Source organism: Pituophis catenifer, unplaced genomic scaffold (genome assembly GCF_029215685.1).
Source record: "Pituophis catenifer annectens isolate HBS135680 unplaced genomic scaffold, rPitCat1.0.hap2 SCAF_2, whole genome shotgun sequence".
Lineage (NCBI taxonomy): Eukaryota > Metazoa > Chordata > Lepidosauria > Squamata > Colubridae > Pituophis > Pituophis catenifer.
This window is the reverse complement of record NW_027256882.1, coordinates 279885071-279907073: the sequence shown is the minus strand read 5'-3', so window position 1 is coordinate 279907073 and position 22003 is coordinate 279885071. Positions and strand designations below refer to the sequence as shown.

The 22003-nt window shown below is 45.7% G+C and overlaps 1 protein-coding gene across 1 annotated transcript in view; it reads left to right on the top strand.

Moving 5' to 3' along the window:
- Positions 1-216: 216 nt before the first annotated feature.
- Positions 217-22003, top strand: part of ONECUT2 (one cut homeobox 2) — a 79175-nt gene continuing 57388 nt past the window's right edge. Inside the window, exon 1 of the mRNA XM_070938926.1 lies at positions 217-1396. Coding sequence (XP_070795027.1) covers positions 217-1396 — 1180 coding nt within the window. The remainder of the gene's footprint in view (positions 1397-22003) is intronic.

The window sequence follows — 22003 nt, the reverse complement described above, 5'->3', positions numbered from 1 at the left end:
AAGAGGCGGCAAGAGCCTCGATCTGAGGGCTGGAAAGGAGCCGCCGCCGCCGCCGCAGCAGCAGCAAGCAGCAGCAGCAGCCGCCGCCACCGGGCGCCCGGAGCGCTCGTTCTCTCTCTCTCTCTCTCTCTCCCCGCCCCCGCCCAGCACACCCCTGGAGCCCCGGCCGCCGCCGCCGCCGCACCACCACCACCGCCGGCTCGCCCCATGGACTGAATGAAGGCTGTCTGCACCCCCTATCGATGCCTCACCAAAGAGCTGGAGAGCTGCGCCATGAACCCAGAGCTGACAATGGAGAGCCTGGGGCCCTTACACGGGCCGGCCGGCCCTGAGCAGGAGTTGATGGGCAGCCCAAGCCCTCACCACCATCCGCCTGGCAGGAGCGCCGGCCCGCTCCGGGTCCACCCGCCGCCTGCTCCACCAGGCCCGCCGCCTTCCCATCAGGAGCTGGCCTCCGCCTCCTCGCGTTCGGCCATGGTGAGCAGCATGGCTTCCTTGCTGGACGGGGCAGGGGACTACCGGCCGGAGCTCTCCATCCCGCTGCACCACGCCATGAGCATGCCCTGCGACTCCTCGCCGCCCGGCCTGGGCATGGCCAGCACTTACACCACGCTGACGCCTCTCCAGCCCTTGCCGCCCATCTCCACCGTCTCGGACAAGTTCCACCACCCGCACGCCCACCACCATCACCATCACCCGCACGCCCACCACCCGCACGCCCATCATCCCCACCAGCACCAGCGCCTCACCGGCAACGTCAGCGGCAGCTTCACCCTGATGCGCGACGAGCGGGGGCTCCCGGCCATGAACAACCTCTACGGACCCTACAAAGAGATGACCGGGATGGGCCAGAGCCTCTCGCCGCTGGGCAACGGCCTGGGCTCCCTCCACAACCCCCAGCAGGGCCTCCACAACTACGGGCCGACAGTCCCCGAGAAGATGCTGAGCCCCAACTTCGAGGCCCACCCGGCCATGCTGACCCGAAGCGACCAACACCTCTCGCGGGGCCTTGCCACCCCTCCGGCCCCGATGATGGCTCACCTGAACGGGATGCATCACCCCGGCGGCCACCCGCAGCCCCACGGGCCCGTCTTGGCCTCCAGCCGGGAGAGGCCGCCTTCCTCCTCGGGCGGCCAGGTGAGCAACTCGGGCCAGCTGGAGGAGATCAACACCAAAGAAGTGGCGCAGAGAATCACCGCCGAGCTGAAGCGCTACAGCATCCCCCAGGCCATCTTCGCCCAGCGGGTGCTGTGCCGTTCTCAGGGGACCCTTTCAGACCTTCTAAGGAACCCTAAGCCTTGGAGTAAACTGAAATCGGGCAGGGAGACCTTCCGAAGAATGTGGAAATGGCTGCAGGAACCCGAGTTCCAGAGGATGTCAGCCTTAAGACTTGCGGGTAAGTGGCTCGCCTGGGGGGGCCCCGAAGAGCCCCCAAATGTCCAGAGGTGGCTCTGGAGGGGAGGGAAGACTTGTGTTCACGTGCCTGCGAACTGGCTATACGTGCGGAGGGGCGACTTGAGTTCTTCTAAGAGCGCCCATGCCAGCTGGGTATCCCATGACCCTTGTCTCGCGGTTTCCGCTGGGGATGCTAACAAGACAACGCCTTGGTCGCTCCGCCGCTTCACACGCCTTTCCCTTTTAAGCTGCCTCCGACCTGGGCTTAAGAGCCTGGTGCTTCTGCTGCTCTGGAGGGCGACCCCTTCTCTTCCTCCAGATCCCTGGGGGGGGGGGGTTCAGCCTTCGAGCAGCCGTGGTCAGAAGGCTATAACCTCTTCTGGAGGAGCGAGGGTTGCGTTGGGTCAAAAAGGCGTACGCGTGTGTGTATGTGTGCATTGTCCCAATACTCTCTCTGTAAACTTCTTGAAGGAGGGGTTTGATTCCTTTCCTTGTAGGGCGAAGGTACGTCTGCTTGTGCTTTGAAAAGGAGCGTGTTTTTCCACCGCGGTGTGCCTTCCTAGCCTTTGCGCTCTTTTCAGCAATGTGTGTACCGTTAGGCACGGTATAACGCCGAAGTGCGGCTTCCCCCCTTGGCTAAAACATTAAAGACCCGCGTTTGCGAGATTAACGGGGGGGGGCGCCCGTGTTTATGGCAGATAGGCAGGGGAATTTATATTTCCTCCGAGGACTCCCTTTCCTCTTTGTTTCAGTTATTTGTGTGTATCGTTTCAAAGTCACCGAGGAGAAAAGGGTTGGTGAAATCAATTAAAATTCACGATTGGGTTGTGAAAAATGAGGCGTTGAGCGTTTAAGCCACCAAATAAATGCTTCAGAGGAAGGGCTTTGGGGGGTGGGGAGGAAGGGAGGGAGGGAGGGGGAGGAGGGAGGAAGAAGAAACGAGCGCTATTTTCTGCAGAACAGATTGGACAGATTCGAAGCGAAGAGTGCGAGAACAATCACTTGTGTTGTGGGGACGCTGATATTGTTCTTTTGATGTGTGCCGAGTTGTTTGCCAGCACCCTCTAGCGGCCGCGGCGGGAAGTCGCCCCTCTATTGTTCTAACACTCGACAAGAGGCTTCGATCATTTGACACTGTTATGCGTGTCGCGAAAAATACACGTTCCGGACAGAGAAAAAGGATCCGTTTGGAGAAAGACTGAACTTGGCGAGGCTTACGGGGGGACTCGGCGACCGGCAGTTTTCCTCGCTTGTGGCTGCGTAGCGTTTAAAGGTCTACAGCTTTTGAGACGTTTCACCAAAACGCTTGATTTCTCAAATAAGGAGCCTTGCAAAAGATGCGTTCGATCGCTTGTTGTGGCGGGGAAAAAATTAAAAATAAAAACAATAAATGTAATCAACGGAGGAGGGAATGCGCGCCGATATAACTTATCATTCTTCCAGCGCCTTGTCTTTGCTATTTGCTGTCAAACGCACCGCGTTGCCTTCTAATCCGAGGAGATCTTTTGTTTATAAACTGCTCGATTTCCTGCATAGCGAGGCCATCCAGGAATGTTTACAAATGTATTTAAGAAAATACGGGCGGAGGGGGGGGGAATGGAAATCCCGCCTATTTCTGACAATTGCTTCATTCACCTGTGTTTGATGGATTCTGGCCTGTAGCAATTAATCGTTGGCTGGTATTGATTAGTGGGGGGTGGGGAGGGGAGAGAAAGCCAGCGAGTGGCTTCCAGCGATGCCTTTCGCTGAAAGGAGCTGAGCTCCTAAATCTTTTTTTTTTTTCTTTCGCCTTCCGTCCTCATCCTCCCTCTCCCTCCCCCTAATTATCTCTTGTATATATTTAGCGGCGCTTGCATCCCCCGGCTGCCTTGCTTGTCTTTCCAGGCACTTGCAAAGCCTGCCCCGGAGGGAGGGAGGCAGGGAAGGAGGGGAGTTTTATCTGGCACGTCTGCCAGTGATTTATTATTAATTAGCATTCCTGCTCGTTTAATTACGAGCCCAGTCGCTCGCTTGTGGGAAACTCACGCGGGTGATGATGGGGAGATGCAAACATCGAGTTTGGCTGTGTTGTGAGCTGGTGCGTTAGGAGAAGAGACGTGGCTAGATAGGCGTCCTTTGTTCGTGTGTGTGTGTGTGTGTGTGTGTGTGTGTGTGTGTGTGTGTGTAAGCCTGTCACCCATTTCCTAACAAGGCAGTTTGGAAACACCCGCGCGTCCACAGATGAGCCTCCGTCTCTCTCTCTCTCTCTCTCTCTCTCTATCTTCCCCCCTCCTCTTTCCTTTCTCTCCCCCCCCCCTTCCGCTTTCTCATTCGTTCTTAGCGATGATAATTAACGTGAGAAACGTCTGAAATGCATATCGACCAGACTTTTATGCGGTGTTATCAGCCAGCCTAATAAACCAATGCGCCAGGACCAGGAAGCAAATCCTTTCCCCCGTTTATATGGTCAGTTTCTCCCTCTCTTGAGTCTTCCCCTTGTGATGCTTACCTACAAGGAGGGAGACCAAATTTTTATCTGATTGCTCAAAATGCTACAAAAGTAAGTCAAATGTGGTGGTGAAAAACACAGTCCTCTATTCCTTTTTTGGGGGGTGGGGGCGGGGATTCGTCAAGCGCTCCTGTTTGGAAGCAGAGTCTTCGGATGGGATTACCGGAGCCATACCTGAGAAGAATTCCTCTGGCTTTGCTTTTTTTTTTTCCCCCGGAACCAGTTGACCTTCAAACGGCCTTATTCTAGAATAGGCCGAAGAAAAGGCGGGTGTGGGGAGGAGAGGAGTGGATCATACTTCAAGGCAACTTTGGGGGAGGTGGGGGGCTGCGAGGTGTGGTGGTACCCTGGAGTAAGCGCCGCGGAAGGGCTCCACTTTCGGCGTCTCTGCCGGCTGTCACCTCCCGCCTCCAACTTTCCTAGACGGAAAGTGGGAAGGCTGAAATAATACATGGAATTCCCACTAGCACTGATGGTGTTACCTACTTTGGGTAATGAAAGACGCCTGCAAGAAAACCACCGAAGTCGGAAAGCCACCAAAGACCCACATCGTTTTAAACCCTGAGCAAAAAATATTCTCTGTTAATCACCACTTTTGTCTGCAGGGCCAAATACCCGGGCTCCGAGACGGTTTAGTTGTTAACCCTGAAATTCAACTCGTGCTGTTTGACATTGCAACCCTTAATGAGTCGATTGATGAGGGCCAAGACGTCCAACGCTCCATCCGGTTTGTAGATTCGGCGCGCTAGCCACGGCTCACTTGTTGCGAAGCAGCCTGGTTCCGTTCAAAGGGGGTGGGGGGGGGGACCCGTGTTGTCCAGTTCAGGATTAAGGGCATAATCTTCCTTGGCGCCCCCTTTCCTATCTACGTCAATACACGATTTAGATCCCTTACCCCTCGTGGCCCGGAAACGTCGGACTGCTGAAATGACCCTTTAAGAGAGTACTTTGAACGGAGGAGATTTTCTACCTCGTGTGCAAAGCGCTCTGCCATCTGATGATTTCAGATCTTGGGACCAGATGGTGGGTTCCTTTTCCTGCACATCTGCTCCATTTTTCCACCCCGTTTTATTTCCCCCACCCCACGTAGCCGAAATTTGCAGAACTGATACAAGGAGTAAATTAAATAACGCCGTCCGAATACAGTCTCTGCGAAGACCAGCAAAACAGGGCAGGAGAAGCTGTGAGGGGAAGGAGGAACAAAAGCCCCCCCCCACTTTCTATCAATTATTAAAATAGTTCGCGGGGATTCTGGCGAGCTGGGCCGAAGAGAGAATAATTGGGGGGGGCGGGGCGGGGGAAGGGAAATAAATTTGGGGTGCTCACCAAGCTGGACCGTGGCAGCCGAAAGAAGGGTAAGTGGTTGATCTCCAACCTTTGGGGGCAACCCCACAACTTTTGGGTTAGTCAATTTCCCACGTCGCTTCGCCCGGTGGCCGGGGTGGGGCAAGGTGGCGGCACTGACGGGTTGGAGCCCCTCGTTGAAGAAGAAGAAGGAAGCCTTTGCTTTCTCTTCCTCCTCCGCTCTTCCCGCCTGCCCCCCCCCCCGGGCTTTTCCTGAAGCCATTAAAAATGCATATTCGAGCCCCATAGGGCGAGAAGAGTCGCTTAGACGGTCTTGGTTTCTTTTCATATTTAATGTCGATTTAAGCTCTGAGCCCTGAAAGAAATCGGCTCTTTTTTTTAAAGGGAAAAAAAAATGGGAGCTGGTCTGGCAAGTGTCATTTCAACAAGAAAACAACAAAAACAAAATGCACTGCAGCCTTGTAGGAAGGGTGATGGTTGGTCGCGGTGATGAAAGGTCCCTTGAGTCTCCCAGTCGCTCTGAGAAAAGGCCAGTTAATTGTTTTCACCTTTGCGATAAATTACACTTATGCAAAACTAGCTCGCCGGTTTCCTTCCCCTCCCGGTCCTGCCTTACCCACCCCCTAAATTTAACGATTTTCAATTAGGAGAAACATCACAAGCGGGGAGAGAAGGCCGGGAGAGTAAAAGAGGGCCGGATAATCCCAGCAAGGTACAGTATCTACACGTTATGTGTATAGGTGGGCCTATCAGGTCGAAAGGTAAGGGCAACGCCTCTCTCTCCCTTATCTCCCCAACTTCGGGGGATAGTTAGGAATACGGGAAGAGCCCTTCAGAAGGAGTCCATCACTTCGAATACATAGACACGCGAGTCTTCCCCTCCACACACACACACACACACACACACAGCCGGACCCACGCTGGTGATCAAAGAGTGGCATCCTCCTTTGCAAGAACGACGGACAATATTGGCGCCCTTGAGCAGACAATATTCGATCAGCACCCTGGGGGGGGGCTCAGTTATCGCCCCCTTATTAACCTCCCGCCCTTCTCCCTCCAGGGAGGCTGCGAAGCGGGGAGACAGGTTCTCTTCTTCCGCGCGGCGCAATTTCGTGGGCGTCGGGTGGGCGCTTAAACCACATAGACCAACCCCCCCCGCCCCTATTTGACGCCTGCAAACGCAACCGAGCCGCTAACCTCCTCGCGTCTCCCAGCTTGCAAATTCGCGCACGCTTCTCACCTTGATGTTTATACACTTTTATTATTTTCTTTCGCTCTCGGGTTTTGTTGTTGTTGTTGTTGTTGTTGCATATATGGGCTTCTTAAACTGCAGTCTCCGGTTACCGAGGGTACGGTGCTGCAAACGCTTAAATATCTGTATGCAGAGACGGATGCGATCAGTTAATAATGCATGGCCCAGTTACGGTCTCGATTAAGCACGTTTAAGTCCCATTGATTGTGACGGCAGGATTGAAAGGCAGACTTCAGTCTTCCCCATTGAAATCAATAGGGCCTGAGAGTAAATAACAACTGGACTGTGTGTCTGGCTTTGTTTATAGCGTTTCTTCTCCTTGCAGCCTGATGGTAGTATCCCCTCTAATTGGCTTCTTTGGTGGAATTGTGTTATAATATCTGCATCATATTGCAATCTAACGCCATCAGCTCATCCAGGGTCCTTCAGACATAAATACAGAGTAGTGTTAGGCATAAGAGTCTAAAACCTTTTTTGTTTTGTTTTGTTTTTGCTGTCTGCCACTGAACGCAAAGGGCAGCTGGCGATAGCATGTGTGAACACTCCCTAAGACACCTACAGATCTGTTTGTATACAGGGATCAATTAGCGAAATGATATCTTGTGGGAACCTTTGTTGACCGTCCATATTTGCAAAGCAGTCTGGGACCCTTACATATTCATTTCCCTGGAGTTTTGGCAGAAGCAGTTATCAAAAAAATGCCATTTTAAGAATGACTGCAAAACAGGCTTCCTTTTGCTAAGGCTAATCTGAAAGCTACCACCAGAATCTAGATTTAGTGTTTATCTCGCAGTTGCAGTTCAATGACGCTTTAATAATAATAATAATAAAAGTCACAGAACGTGTTTGTTAATTAAGGTTTAAAGCTAAAGCATGCTTCTTTGCTACCGATTTCTTTGAGCCGTTTCGGAAATGGCCACAATCCAATAAAATGTTAAACTGACCTAGGTAAATTCGACAGTGTCTTTAGAAACAAAGTTCTAACCAAGTCCTTTAACTCGGTCTCTGTTGGGACTGCAACACTAAGTTGATTTTGTCTGAATCATTGCTTGAGTGGAAAGGGGACCTTTATATATATAATATAATATAATATAATATAATATAATATAATATAATATAATATAATATAATATAATATAATATAATATAATATAATATAATATAATATAATATATATATAATATTATATTATAATATAATATTATATATATATATATATATAATATTATATTATATTATATTATATTATATTATTATAATATTATATTATTATATATATATATATATATATATAGTTTATTGTCATTGTACATGTATACACAGTATAGCCATACAACGAAATTCACATAACACCCAGAGACCAAGCCCAACACACATGGCAATCCCCAGACACACCCTCACCCACCAAAAATTCTCCACCCCTAAACTGTCCAAGGTAAAGAATTCTGTATCTGCATAGTGAAGGAACAGCTGACTGTGCTTATGTATGTGGAAGATCTCCAGAGTGCACATGTGTCTATATTCTCAAACTCATTTCCCTGTGGTCACTTCATAGAAATCACTGCACAATCTGCATAGGTGATTGGTCTCGAATCGTTCTTCAGACTCTTTAATTTTTAAATGTAATCCAAGTACAAAGAGAGAGAAAACTACCTGCTTATATTAACACCTGTATATGTCTTTACAACAATGCTACCTTTAATATGTTTAGAATACTGCACAGAAAAAGTCTCTTAACTCCCCCAACAAAAAGTCGTGATAAGCATACTGTTCAATAATATATATTTTGCCTTTTGTCAAGGTATGGAAGCTTCATTTCTTTTCATCACAGAAACCGTGTTGTATTCGTGTATATTATAGAATTGTAGTGACACAAACAACCAAGAAATTGTTGGTGATTCTGCCAGAATTGGAAAAAGGGTTCTTAGCAAATAGATCATCTTGTTCTCTGACTGTTTGCCATATTTGTGAACATTATTTGCCATCACACTATCTAAGCTAATGGATGACAGAAGATTCATTGCCATGCGTAGTCTAATATTGATACTTGTTGTAACTACCTTTTGTTCATGGTCCAATGGGGAGAAAATGTTTTAATAGATCATCAGCTGCCTTTGGACAGATTGACTGAATACATTAAATCAATGTGTATGTTACCCAAAACTCATTACGATATTTTTGATTTCTTGGGAGACTGTGAAGTAAGAAACAAAAGCTACCACTTATTATAAAAAGGGACATTATAGCTCCAGAAATCTTAATGCTTAGGCTGAAGACCAAGATGGTGTTAACTTCCATCCCTCATCTAGATGTAAAATGACACAAGGATAAAAACATCCTAACATCTAAAACATTTTACCTGCTATATGCTCCATGGCCCAGGATCTGTTTCCCAAAAGTATTGGCTCATTTTGGTTCATGGTAGGGTCTAATCTTTCCTTATCATTGCCTGATCCAATAACTCACTGGTATCAGAAACAGCCTGGCATGGAGAAATAAACAGATGTATCTTTAATTTCCAGTCACACACACATAAAAATTGTCCATTAACAATTAAATATCTGGGGCTCTTAAGGGGGTGGATGGATTTGTTTGTTTGTTTTTGTTAATAAATTTAATGATGAATCTGATGCCATTTTTTCATAGCAGATTTTGTTTTACTGATGCCAGTGTGAAGTTACCGGTATGTTAAATGTGCCTTCTTTCTTAGTCATAGTGTATTTTCTTCTTAGGGTGTATTTTGAAATCCACATTATTCATGAATAATAATTAGGTAATAATAATGCCCTTTGATTAGTATTTTTTTTTGCTTGTTACTGATTAAAAGCAATATGATTTAATAAAAAAATAAAATAATAGCACCAGGAGAGCCTTTAACCTTCATAATTTGTATTTGTAAAAATGATTGCAAATGGTTATCCAATAGGTAGCCTCCATCGTAGCCAATCAGAAATAAGATATAATAAGTACCTAAAGACAGCAGAATAAAAAAGAAAGAACTTGAGAAAATCACAAAATACAAAGACCTGCGAATAAGAATAGAAGGACTGTGGCAAAAGAAAGCAAAAGTAGTGCTAACAGTAATAGACATCCTGGGTGCAATCCCAAAACATCTGAGCATCACTTGAATGGCATTGGCATTGACAAATCCCAGCAGTCAACCGCAAAAGGCAGCTGTACTTGGAATAGTTTATATCCTGTGGCAATAGAATAGAATAGAATAGAATAGAATAGAATAGAATAGAATAGAATAGAATAGAATAGAATAGAATAGAATAGAATAGAATTCTTTATTGGCCAAGTGTGATTGGACACACAAGGAATTTGTCTTTGGTGCATATGCTCTCAGTGTGCTTACAATACTTCTAAAATCATCAAACAACACCTGCTTATCTCAGGTCCTTGGAAAGAAATTGATAGAGGGACAAAAAAAGGTTAAATCCAGTCTAAACGTTGGCTGATGGAGCAACCCACCCAAAATAACAATAACAACAATAATAATTATCCAGTCTTGCTTTTAATTCCCAGCAACTGACACTCAAAGATGTACATCTACAATACGGTACAGTAATCACCGATAAACCTCTTCTTGCAGGAAGACGACTTTGCAATAGTATATGATTCTGTTCCACGTGGTAAAATAATTGGAAGCCAGGGCTTAATTTCTGTTCCTCCAAGTCAATTTCCTCCTTGGGGCTTGTTTCTGATTCTGAGCAATTCTTCTAATTATGGTGGGGAGGGGCATACGGAAGATGGAAACTGGAAAATGATTTAATACAGGCTTCCAAGAAAAGCTGCTGCTTGAATGAGGGCCAGAGGTCAACAGCTGAGCATCCGTGTATATGCAGATGCTCCCCAGTGCACACTCCGGGTATAAAAGGAGGCCTATAAACAGCGCAGTGTGGCCACTGCTTCCTTCAAAATTAGGTACTGAATTAGGTGTTGGGCAAGAATGTCTAGTGGTCAAAATCGGCTTCACTGGGATGTATTTGAGTGGCGGTGATGATTCTTAAGGATTCCACCCATTGTGCGTGAAAATCCATTACCTCAATAGGAAACCTCGTTCATAGAAATAATACTAGGCAGTTTTCATTGAGGTTTAAGGACTGCTGGGATATTGTTTGTGCATTTGGTGCACAGGCTGATTTGTGGGGGGGCGGTGTCTGGGAGATTAAATTCTTAAGTCTTATTTTGAATTAGGGTCTGTTTCTCTGCCTCAGGTCTGCTGTTGTTACGCTCTCTTTATCCAGTCCTAGCAATTGTCTCAACTAACTCGGATTTCTTTCTGAGAAGAGTTTGGAAAGGGAAGTGGCTGTCTAAAGGCCAAAGTGAGGAACTTTTGAAACTGTAACCTTTTACAGGTCTGAGTTTTTTTGGATTTTTTTTTTTTTTGGGGTCGGGAGAGGGCGGGGAGAGAGATTGGCTAATGATTAAATATGAACAAACATGCCCATGTCTGAGTTGCAATAGCTGGCTTTAATCTATGCCAGTGGCATCTGCGTAACTCTCATGTCATGGAGATAAGAGGCTCTGCTTGTGAACCTTGACTAGCTTCTGTCCTGTGCGGTTTCTCCTCCTCCTCCTCCTCCTCCTCCTCCTCCTCCTCCTCTTCATTCCATGCCTGGGATCTTCTCAGGCCCTAAATCAGTGTTTCTTCAATGAGCTTGGGGAATTCGTTGGTTGGGGAATTCTGGGAGTTAGAGTCCACACATCTAAGTTGCTGAGGTTAGGAGCCTGAATAGCTCAACAGACTAAAAAAGCCTGTTATTAACATTCAGCTGTCTGCAATTATTGCAAGTTCGAATCTCACCAGGCTCAAGGTTGACTCAGCCTTCCATCCTTTCTAAGGTAGGTGAAATGAGGACCCAGTTTATGGGGGCAATAAGCTGACTTTGTATAAAATATACAAAAGAATGAAGGCTATTGCTTAGCGCATTGTAAGCCGCCCTGAATCTCCGGAGAAGGGCGGCATATAAATCTAATTAAAAATAAATAAATAAATGCATTAATAGGTAAACTGACTAGAAAGCTCCTGAGGCCGGTTTAGGTATTGCAAATAGATCCCTTGACACACACTCTCTCTCTCCCTCTCCTCCTCCCCCTCCCTCCCTCCCTCCCTCTCTCTCCCCCTCCCCTTCTCTTTCCCTCCCTCTCTCTCCCCCTTTTCTCTCTCCCTCTCACCTCCCTTTTTCTCCCTCCTTCGCTCTCTCTCCCTCCCTCCCCGCCCTCTCTCTCTCACACACACAGAGCCCAGTAGAGATGGCAGCCACAAGGGTGCTTCTACTAGCCCTTGTATTTCATCCTTAAGCTGCTATTTTTGGCCATATCCTGCAGATGCCCCTGCTTCCAGGGAAAAACAATAATGTAATTAATGAAATAATAAAACAAAACCAAACATGCCTGCAAGGCCCGATTGATTTTTCTCGGAGATATTCCTCCCCCCCCCTCCCACTCTGGTGACTTAAAACTCTCCAAGCTAAATTAGCGAGAAATAAGACTGAACTGGCAACCTCCTTCCTTTCTTCCCAAGCTTCTCCCAAGCTGCTTCCAACCGAAGCACAATTAGCCAAGTGCAAACGAACCAGGGTTTAAGCTCCCTGTCTGCTGCCACCCTTGAACTGTTGGGGGTGGGGGTGGGGTGTAAGGCTACTACCCTTTAGTGGGTTGCTCCAGACCAGTGGTGAAATCCAATTTTTTTTACTACCGGTTCTGTGAGTGTGGCTTGGTGGGCATGGTGTGGCTTGGTGGCTTGGCAGGGGAAGGATACTGCAAAATCTCTATTCCGGCCCCATTCCAGGGGAAGGATACTGCAAAATCTCCATTCCCACCCCACTCCTGGGGGAAGATATAGCAAAATCTCCTTTCCCACCCCACTCTGGGGCCAGCCAGAGGTGGCATTTGCCGGTTCTCCGAACTGCCGCTACCGGTTCGCCAGAACCTGTTGGATTTCACCCCTCCTCCAGACGCCGGTGCCGCTTTCTCCGCAGCAAGTTCTAAGTACGAACCGAACCTTTCTTTTTTGGGGGGGGGCATTTGAAAGAAAAATAAGGACCACCAAGGCAGAAAGGATGAAGCGAAAAAACCTCTGCTTGGAGGGGCAGCGCTGGGCTAAGCAGAGAAACCGCCGATCGGACTGCCTTTTATTGCGTCGGAAAGCGGGGGAAAAAGAAAGCAAAGCTTTTGGCTGGAGAAAGTGACCCGGGTGGAGGGGAATAAATAGAAACAAATGGGGCAGGGGAGGGGGGAAAACCAAGAAAAGAAAGGCCGGGAAGAGGGGGGGGAGGAGGGAATTCCTTTATTTCCTTCCCTTCCCCCTCTCCCCCCCCCCCGGTTGTTTCTATTTATTCCCGTTCGCCTCCGCGCCCCCTGCGCCTGTGTCACTTTCTCCAGCCGATCTGCGTTCTATGGAGGAGGCGGATCGATTCTGATAATGTTGCGAAGATTAAAAGCGCATTAATGCTGGCAACAACAGAGGAGCGCGCGGGTCTCCGCTCCCATTGATCGGCAAAACGGAACCCGAGAGCCTCGGCGCCTTTCCAGGAAGAGCGAGCGGGAGCGCGCGGGGGAGGGGGGCGAAGGGGGGGTCGGGAGCGCGCGCGCCTTTCCCAGCAAGCCAAAAAAAAAAAAAAAAAAACCCTTATCAAAAGGTCTGCAGCATCGCCCGTCTGGATCGGCGGCGTGGCTGGCCTGCTGCTCCTCTCCCACGCGCGACCGGCCCTGCCGACCCTTTCCCTGCGGGGGGGGGGACGGGACCCTCCCGGCAGTCTTTCGCGGAGGGTTGGGGAGGGTCTTTTTAGTTGTGGGAGCTTCATCACTTGAGACTTTCAAGGAAAGATTGGACTGCTATTGATCGGAAATGGTATAGGGTCTCCTGCTTGAGCGGGGGTCGGGGGGTGGGGGTGGACTAGATGACCTATAAGGTCCCTTCCAACTCGGTTAATCTGTTCACGTTTCCCAGCTTCAGAACAACCCCGCTGTCCAGACATATACAGAGAGGGTCGCCTCGGAAGCAGGGACCACCTTCCCTCTCCTTTCCTGGCCTCGGACCTCCGTGGGAGGAAAAGTGATTCGGATGCCACGAGAAAGCCTGACTAGGTGGCTCAGTGGCTAGGACACTGAGCTTGTCACAAGATCAGAAAGGTCGGGAGTGGTTCGAAGCCCTAGTACAGGTCTCGGGGTTGGACTAGATAACCTCCAAGGTCCCTTCCAACTCTGTTACTGTTACAGAAAGACACGCAGGAGGAGGCTCAAAATGAGCTGTCTATCCCGGGGCCTCTCAACGCCACCATTGTCCCCACCCCAATGGTTCAAAAATGTTTTGTTTTGATTTTAACTCGGGAGAGAAGCGATTCTTCTCCATAAGTCACTGAATTCACCTGTCATCTTTTTAAAGCCCCTGGGTTATTTAAATATAGTTAAAATTTAATATTGGTTGGGCCAACGCCCTGTCCCTTGGCGGAGCCTTCCCTTACCTGGAGTTCCTCCCCACGCAGCGCGGGACAGGCTCTGCGGCTTTGGTTTATTTAGAGCAGGGGTCTCCAACCTTTGCAACTTTAAGCCTGGAGGACTTCAACTCCCAGAATTCCCCAGCCAGCAAAGCAACTCCCAGAATTCTGGGAGTTGAAGTCCGCCAAGCTTAAAGTTGGCAAGGTTGGAGACGCCTGATTTAGAGCTTAATGTGGTGGGCGAATCCCGGCTTTTGCGGAAAGAGTTAGATATCGTAAAATCATCTCTCTTTCCACTTAACTGATAGCCAAATCTCATAATCCTAAATCTACCTTCTTAACCATTAAGCCGCTAGTCCTTTTAAAGTCGTTTTACCTTCGTTAGTTGTACTGATTCGAAAGTATATTGTAATGCGCGAATCAGATTTATGACCAACGTTGATCCCTACTACTGATTTTGTAATGTATGTGTGTGTGTGTGTGTGTGTGTGTGTGTGATATATATATATTGCATTGTATATATATATATATATATATATATATAGCATATATATATATATATATATATATATATATATATATATATAGCATATATATATATATATATATATAGCATATATATATATATATAGCATATATATATATATATATATATAGCATATATATATATATATATATATATATATATATATATAGCATATATATATAGCATATATATATTGCATATATATATATGCAAAAACCGGAATTAGATGCCACTTATTTTCAGATTCACGTGGCAGAGACGAAGGAGTGAATTGCCTTCTTCTGCAGCACATTGCAACATGAGCGGTTCAACTCTTAAGGAGCTTTCTTTCCCCAATTGGAGTCTACCAAAAGTCCAGACTACGGGTTTTGGAAGTTCTAGTCAGTGGTCGATCAAGATCAAGCCGACTAGGGATTCTGGAATTTGAAGTCCTTGCAGACCTGAAGGCCAGAAGAAAAGAGGGCGCCTCCTTTCTTCGAAACCACATGGCTAATCTCAATTGCATGTTTAGACAGACCGCAGAATTCGGGTGGTCATTCTTGCTGTGCACGTGGGAATCGTCTTCTGGCCTCTGATGCGGGCAGACATGCGTGGCTCGTCCTCTAATATGGTACTTAGGGTGAGTTGCAAAACAGCGGACGGGCACCAGATGGCAGCAGAGAAAAGACGTTTGCTGCCACCTAACGGTCCTCTGGAGGTCTGCAACCTCCGACCTGGTAGCCTTATTAATACTAGAATTTTATCGAGTCAGCAAAAGATAAGCTTCTGTTCCAAGCAATGACAGCGAGGTCTGCCCAACAGGTCAAGGTAACCCAAACTCTTCTAAGCCCAATTCCACCAGTTGACCTGGCTGAATACTTTCCTGGAACTTGGAGCTCAGCAGCAGAGCTGGCCTCCAAACCAAGCTGATCCTTGTTTGGTCTCTTCTAAAGCAAGTTCCAGGCTCTGAAGAAATCATTGTAGACCAGCAGGTGAGCCCAAGGAAAGGGAGCATTTAAGAGTTATTTAAGGCATCTATGGGATGTGACGTGGTGGCTCAGTGGCTAAGACGCTGAGCTTGTCGATCGAAAGGTTGGCAGTTCAGCTGTTCGAATCCCTAGTGCTGCGTAACGGGGTGAGCTCCCGTTACTTGTCCCAGCTTCTGCCAACCTAGCAGTTCAAAAATGCAAGTAGAAAAATAGGGACCACCTTTGGTGGGAAGGTAACAGCATTCCGTGCGTCTTTGGCATTTAGTCATGCCAGCCACATGACCAGGGAGATGTCTTCGGACAGCGCTGGCTCTTTGGCTTTGAAACGGAGATGAGCACCGCACCCTAGAGTCGGGAACAACTAGCACATATGTGTGAGGGGAACCTTTATTTTTACCTATGGCATGTGAAGCCAAGTGTATATGGAAACATGGGGAAAGTTCATTGCTAAGTTAAGCCTGTTCATAAGGTGGGAAGGAAGGGGCCGTAATCAATGGTGAAATTCACAAGGGTAAAGACATTTTGTGTGTGTGTGTGTGTGTGTGTGTGTGTGTGTGTGTACATGTGTCTGTGTCTTTGTGTGTGCTTTACAAAACCTTCCAAGGTAAAGGAATAAGCAGTCAGAAATATGGTATAGAATAGCGTTTGGTAGACCAGTCATGAAAACCTTGGAAAAGATATTCAAATGCCAAGATGGATCTAACCCTACGAAGATCAGAATCATGCCATGTTCCCTATGACACACTATGGAAGCAAAAGTGGGACTTCCAAAGCAACAAGATAAGGAAGCATATTGACCCTTTCCAACTTCAATGTGGAAGAAAACTCCTGGGAATATCAAGGAGAGCCAAGAAAACAAACCAATGGATCACCCAACAAAATCAACCTACAGATCTCAGTCGAGGCACAAAGGATCAAGCTCGGATGATCCTTCTTCAGTCACATGATGTGAAGATCCAGATCTCTGGAGAAGTCGCTGATGCTGGGAAAAGTGAAAAAGAAAGGAAAGAAGAAGAAGGTGATGACTAGCAGCAAGATGAAAGGATTGGGTTACAGTAGTGATGAGTGTTCTGTTCTGGGACCTAAAAGAATATTTTAGAATAGAATATTCTAGAATAGAATATTCTAGAATAGAATAGAATAGAATAGAATGGAATGGAATGGAATGGAATGGAATGGAATAGAATAGAATAGAATAGAATAGAATAGAATAGAATAGAATAGAATAGAATAGAATAGAATAGAATAGAATAGAATTTTTTATTGACCAAGTGTGATTGGACACACAAGGAATTTGTCTTCGGTGTATATCTTTATATATATTTTGGTGAATATGAAGGATAGATTGTCATAAAGAAAATCCTTCTATGCGGTTGCTAGGAGTAAAAAAAAAGGACTTGATGGCATGTGTTCAATCAAATATAATATACAGGTAGTCCTCAACTTGCAGTAGTTCACTTAGAGACCGTTCAAAGTTTACAGCAGCACTGAAAAAAGTGAATTATGACTGTTTTTCACACGACTGTTGCAACATTCCCATGGTCATGTGTGATCAAAATTCAGACCCTTGGCAACTGGCTCATAATTATGATAGTTGCTATGTCCCAGGGTCATATAATCAAGTTTTGTGACCTTCTGACGAGCAAAGTCAAGAGGGAAGACAGATTCACTTCACAAGCATGTTACTCAGGGGTGGGTTCTACTTACCTCCGCAACCGGTTCGCAACGGGGGTGCGCGCATATGCAGATCATTCATGATGACGTCTGGGTGGGTGGGCGGAGCCTCCCGCCACCATTACTACTCTGTTCGCAAGAACCGGACCGAACCGGGAGCAACCCACCACTGATGTTACTAACTTAACAACTGCAGTGATTCACTGAACAACTCTGGCTGGAAAAGTCACAAAATGGGGCAAAATTCACTTTAAAAACTGTCTTGCTTAGCAATGGAAATTTTGGGCTTGGCTGTGGTCGTAAGGTGAAGACTAACCTGTATATGGTTGCTAGGAATAAAAAAAATGGCTTGATGGCACACATTCAGTCAAGCATAATATATACTTCTCAGAGCACATGTAGTTCAGCCTTCCTCGTCCCGATGCATTGGAAGCCTAGGGTTCCAGAATTCCTGCTTTGGAAGAATTGCAGTTGGTGCTGCCAGATCTGAAATCCAAAGGACTGCTAGATCAGGGGTCTCCAACCTTGGCAACTTTAAGACTTGTGGACTTCAACTCCCAGAGTTCTGGAAGTTGAAGTCTGGAAGTTGAAGTCCACAAGTCTTAAAGTTGCCAAGGTTGGAGACCCTGTGCTAGATGGTACCCAAGGAGCCATGTTTACTGCATCGCCTTGCTGCTATCTGGAGGATACATGGTCCTGAGAGCTCCAGAAGGTAGCACCCAGCATCTGAAGATGTATGGATTGTAGGGAGCAAGCTGAGTTACTTGAAATGCCCCCAAAAGGAGCAGGATGGGGAAGTTAACAGAAAAATAGAGTTGGAAGGGACCTTGGAGGTCTTCTAGTCCAACCCCCTGCTTAGGCAGGAAACCCTAAACCACTTCAGACAAATGGTTATCCAACTGCTTCTTAAAAACTTCCAGTGTTGGAGCATTCATAACTTCTGGAGGCAAGTTGTTCCACTGATTAATTGTTCTAACTATCAGGAAATTTTCTCCTTAGTTCTAGATTGCTTCTCTCCTTGATTAGTTTCCATCCATTGCTTCTTGTCCTGCCTTCAGGTGCTTCGGAGAATAGCTTGACTCTTCTTCTTTGTGGCAGCCTCTGAGATATTGGAACACTGATATCATGTCCTTCACCCTAGTCCTTCTTTTCATCAAATTAGACATACCCAATTCTTGCAACCGTTCTTCATATGTTTTAGCCTCCAGTCCCCTAATCATCTTTATTGCTCTTCTCTGCACTCTTTCTGGAGTTTCAACATCTTACACCTCATGAAGTGTTGTTCTTTCTGATAGAGTGACACCAAGCAGTTGGATTTAAGGAAAAAGTCAAGGTTTTTGAACACCTTGGTCCTGTCCCTTTTAGACGCTATTCTTTCTCACCTGTTCAAAAGGAGGGCACAGACAAGATTCAGCTCTGTAATTTCTATCCATCAGTGGTGGCTGGCATCTTCCATGGTTCGTTGCATGCTTACCTGGAACCAAAACCTTACACCTGTCTGAAGAAGTGGGCTGAAAAGGAAATTATTTTGGGTCATTTTTATTCAAATATTTAATACAGTATTGTGTTCCCACCTTAAATATTAGATGATGTAGCTTCCCAAATCAAGGTTAAGTACTTCATCAACTAAAGCCTCTGCTTTGGACAACTCGAGCAATGAAATCAATATTTGTTAAACAAATACGAAACATGATGGTGGTGGGGGGGAGAAATAGCAGTTAAGGAAAGCATACGATACACGTTTCCCAATCAAAAAAATACCACATGTCTCTGTATAACTCGAGCATCATCATTATCACCATTATTACCTCTATTGCTACATTTCCACTTTCTCTCCCAGCTATTGAGAATGTAAGTGCGCTGCTCTTTTGAAGAGGACGGTAACAATCCTCTGGAAGGTCAAATAGGTTAGAAAAGAGCAGCAGAAAAAGCGAGAGCACTTTGGTAAATTTCTGCCTGCCCTTCAGAATTGATTATTCTGTGTCACGTGGGGCATCCTAGTCCAGTTGTGCCCATTGCATGCAGCTGTAGTTTCCTCCCTCCAACCAAGTTAAATTGAGGGGTTTGAAAGTGAAATAATACCTGGCAGTAATTCCTACGTAACAATCACACACACATACTCACACATACCCACACACACATTTTGAGTAACATGTAGAAAAGAGATGCCAGGGTTCCTCTGATTTCCAATTGGTACCTAAAAAGGCCAGTAGAAGTCAGATCCAGGAAACAAATGTAGGTGGGATAACTTCAGGCTGCACAGAAGAAATTGCATTTTTAACCTATTGTATTATGTAAGACTTCCTGAAAATAGGAAGTATAATAGCATATACAGTAAAGGAGAAATTGTTATTTGGACTAGCTAGCTGTTTGCAAGCAAGAACCCAGAGAGCAAGTCTTATTGAAGTCCTTTTGGGAGTTTCTTCTAAGTAGAGATGTGTACAGTAGATTTTATAGAAGTGTGATATAGTTGGGTGAGAACTCAGAAGCTAATGATCTTTGATTTTAGAACTCAAAAGCTGGTATGTAGCTGAATTTGGTTTCATCTAAATTTAAGTACTATGTTTTCCCGAAAATAAGACTGTGTCTTATATTAATTTTTGCTCCAAAAGATGCATTTGGGTTTATTTTCTGGTTAGGTCTTATTTTGGAGGAAATATGGTACTAAATGCACCAATCTGGTTGACAATCTTAATTGGGGCTTATTTTGGGGGTAGGGCTTATATTACGAGCATCCTGAAAAATCATGCTAGGACTTATTTTCCAGTTGGGTCTTATTTTCAGGGAAACAGGGGTAGCAACTCTAAATATGCTCAACTGAAAAGGCATTTTTTTCTCCAAAAGTCATCCTAAAGCAGGGTAGGTTACAGGTCCCCTCTCTTAAGGAGATCCATCTAGTGGAATCAATAAGAAGGGCCTTCGCTGTGGTGGTTTCCTGCCTGTGGAACATTATCCCTGCAGAGTTAAGACTGGCCCCTACCTTGCTTTGCTGGTGGTGGAATTCTGGGAGTTGAAGTCCACCAAGCTTAAAGTTGCCAAGGTTGGAGACCCCTGTCCCAGACCATAGGTAAAATCTCCCTGGAATTCTCCAAAAGTTGATCCCAATTTTTAATGTGAAATTGAATTAAAATAGGGAATACGTAACTGTATTAATTACGATAGGTTTTTTTTTGGGGGGGGGGGCGTTCAACTTGCTTTTCGTTTGCAAATGACATGGGTAGCACCAATGAGACTTGGGCATAAATCTTATTGAATGTTTCTTTAGAATTCTAGTCTAGACTTTAGCATTGTGGACTTGATTGGGCTATATTGTACGTAGAAAAGCATTCAGAAATGTCATTTTCCTCTATAGGAGACAAAATATATATTTAGCACATTACTTGATCTTGATCTAGCTTGTTTTTATGAGTGCATCTCTTGGTATGTTGCTCAGTCTCCAACTGTGACCTTTGAGCTTTGTAGGGGATTTTTTTTATATAAGCTTTCCTAGGGATGTGACAGCAAGCACCTGGATCAGAATAAGTGTAAGTTTTTGGAAGGACATTGAATTCTGGCAGCCATGACTGGACTTCATGTCCTTGACTTATGACTACAAAATTGGGAATCAGAATTTCTGTTCCTAAGCGAGGCAGTTGTTAAGTGAGTCACACCCAATTTGATGACTATGACTTTTTTGGCTGTGTTTGTTAAGCACATCATTAAGCGAATCAAAGCTTTCCTCACTGGCTTTGCTTATCAGAAGCCGACTGGAAAGGTTGCAAATGGCCATCACGTGTCCTTGGGACATTGCAACTGTTGTTTCATTGTTGTACTTGCTTAACATGTTCCTAATACAGTGTCATTGCCACTGTAGTTGTAAATGTGTGGCTGTGAGGATGTGACCGTTGTAAGTACAAGGACTGGTCATAAGTCATCACTATGAACGGATTGCTAAATGAATGGCTGTAAACTGAGGACTATCTGTGATTATTGAATCTGAAAAAACTTCTTAGACAATTTATTTGAACTTTCTTTGATGGCTTTCGGTTCCTCTTTTTTTGGTTGAGTCCTTTAGAAGAGATTCCATTGTGGGGACTTGCAGATGTGATGGGACTATCACTCCCTTAATCCCCAGCCAATATAGTGCAGGCCTGGAAGACGAACACATCTGAAAGGAGGAGAAATTTTGGGGGTTCAATCATCCCTACATTAACACTTGTAGGAAAAATATCCCCAGATAAACAAACATCTGGGGAAAAAAAAAAAACCTCTGATCAAGTTTACAATCATGTTAAAATTTGGTTTGCTAAAGCATTGCTTATTGAACAAACCATAACCAATTCCATTCCTACACTGTACTAAATTATTATCATTAATAACAGATACAGATTAACAGAGTTGGAAGGGACCTTGTAGGTCATCTAGTCCAACCCCCCACCCAAGCAGGAGACCCTACACCATTTCTGATAGTCCAATGGCAGTCCAATCTCTTCTTGAAAGCCTCCAGTGATGAAGCACCCACAACTTCTGAAGGCAACCTTGTTCCATTAGTTGATTGTTCTCACTGTCAGAAAATTTCTCCTTATTTCTAGGTTGAATCTCTCCTTGTTCAGTTTCCATCCATTATTCCTTGTCTGGCCTTCAGGTGCCTTGGAAAATAGCTTGACCCCTTCCTCTCTGTGGCAGCCCCTCAAATATTGGAACTGCTATTGTTAGGATATGGTGCATGCCTAACAGGTTGTCCAGGCAATATATAAGCTGACATGATGAATATGTATTCTATGACTTTAAGAAGTACTGCTGAGTCATTGTATCCTGATTGGATAAGCTCTGTAGTAACTGTATTTAAGGAGAGCTTGAATATAGTCATTGTGGACATGCCACCATTGTGACCTGTTATCAGCGTGAACTTGCTACTATTTATTACCTACTGCTGTTTTGTATTTTCTACTTGATCTTTTACATGGTCTA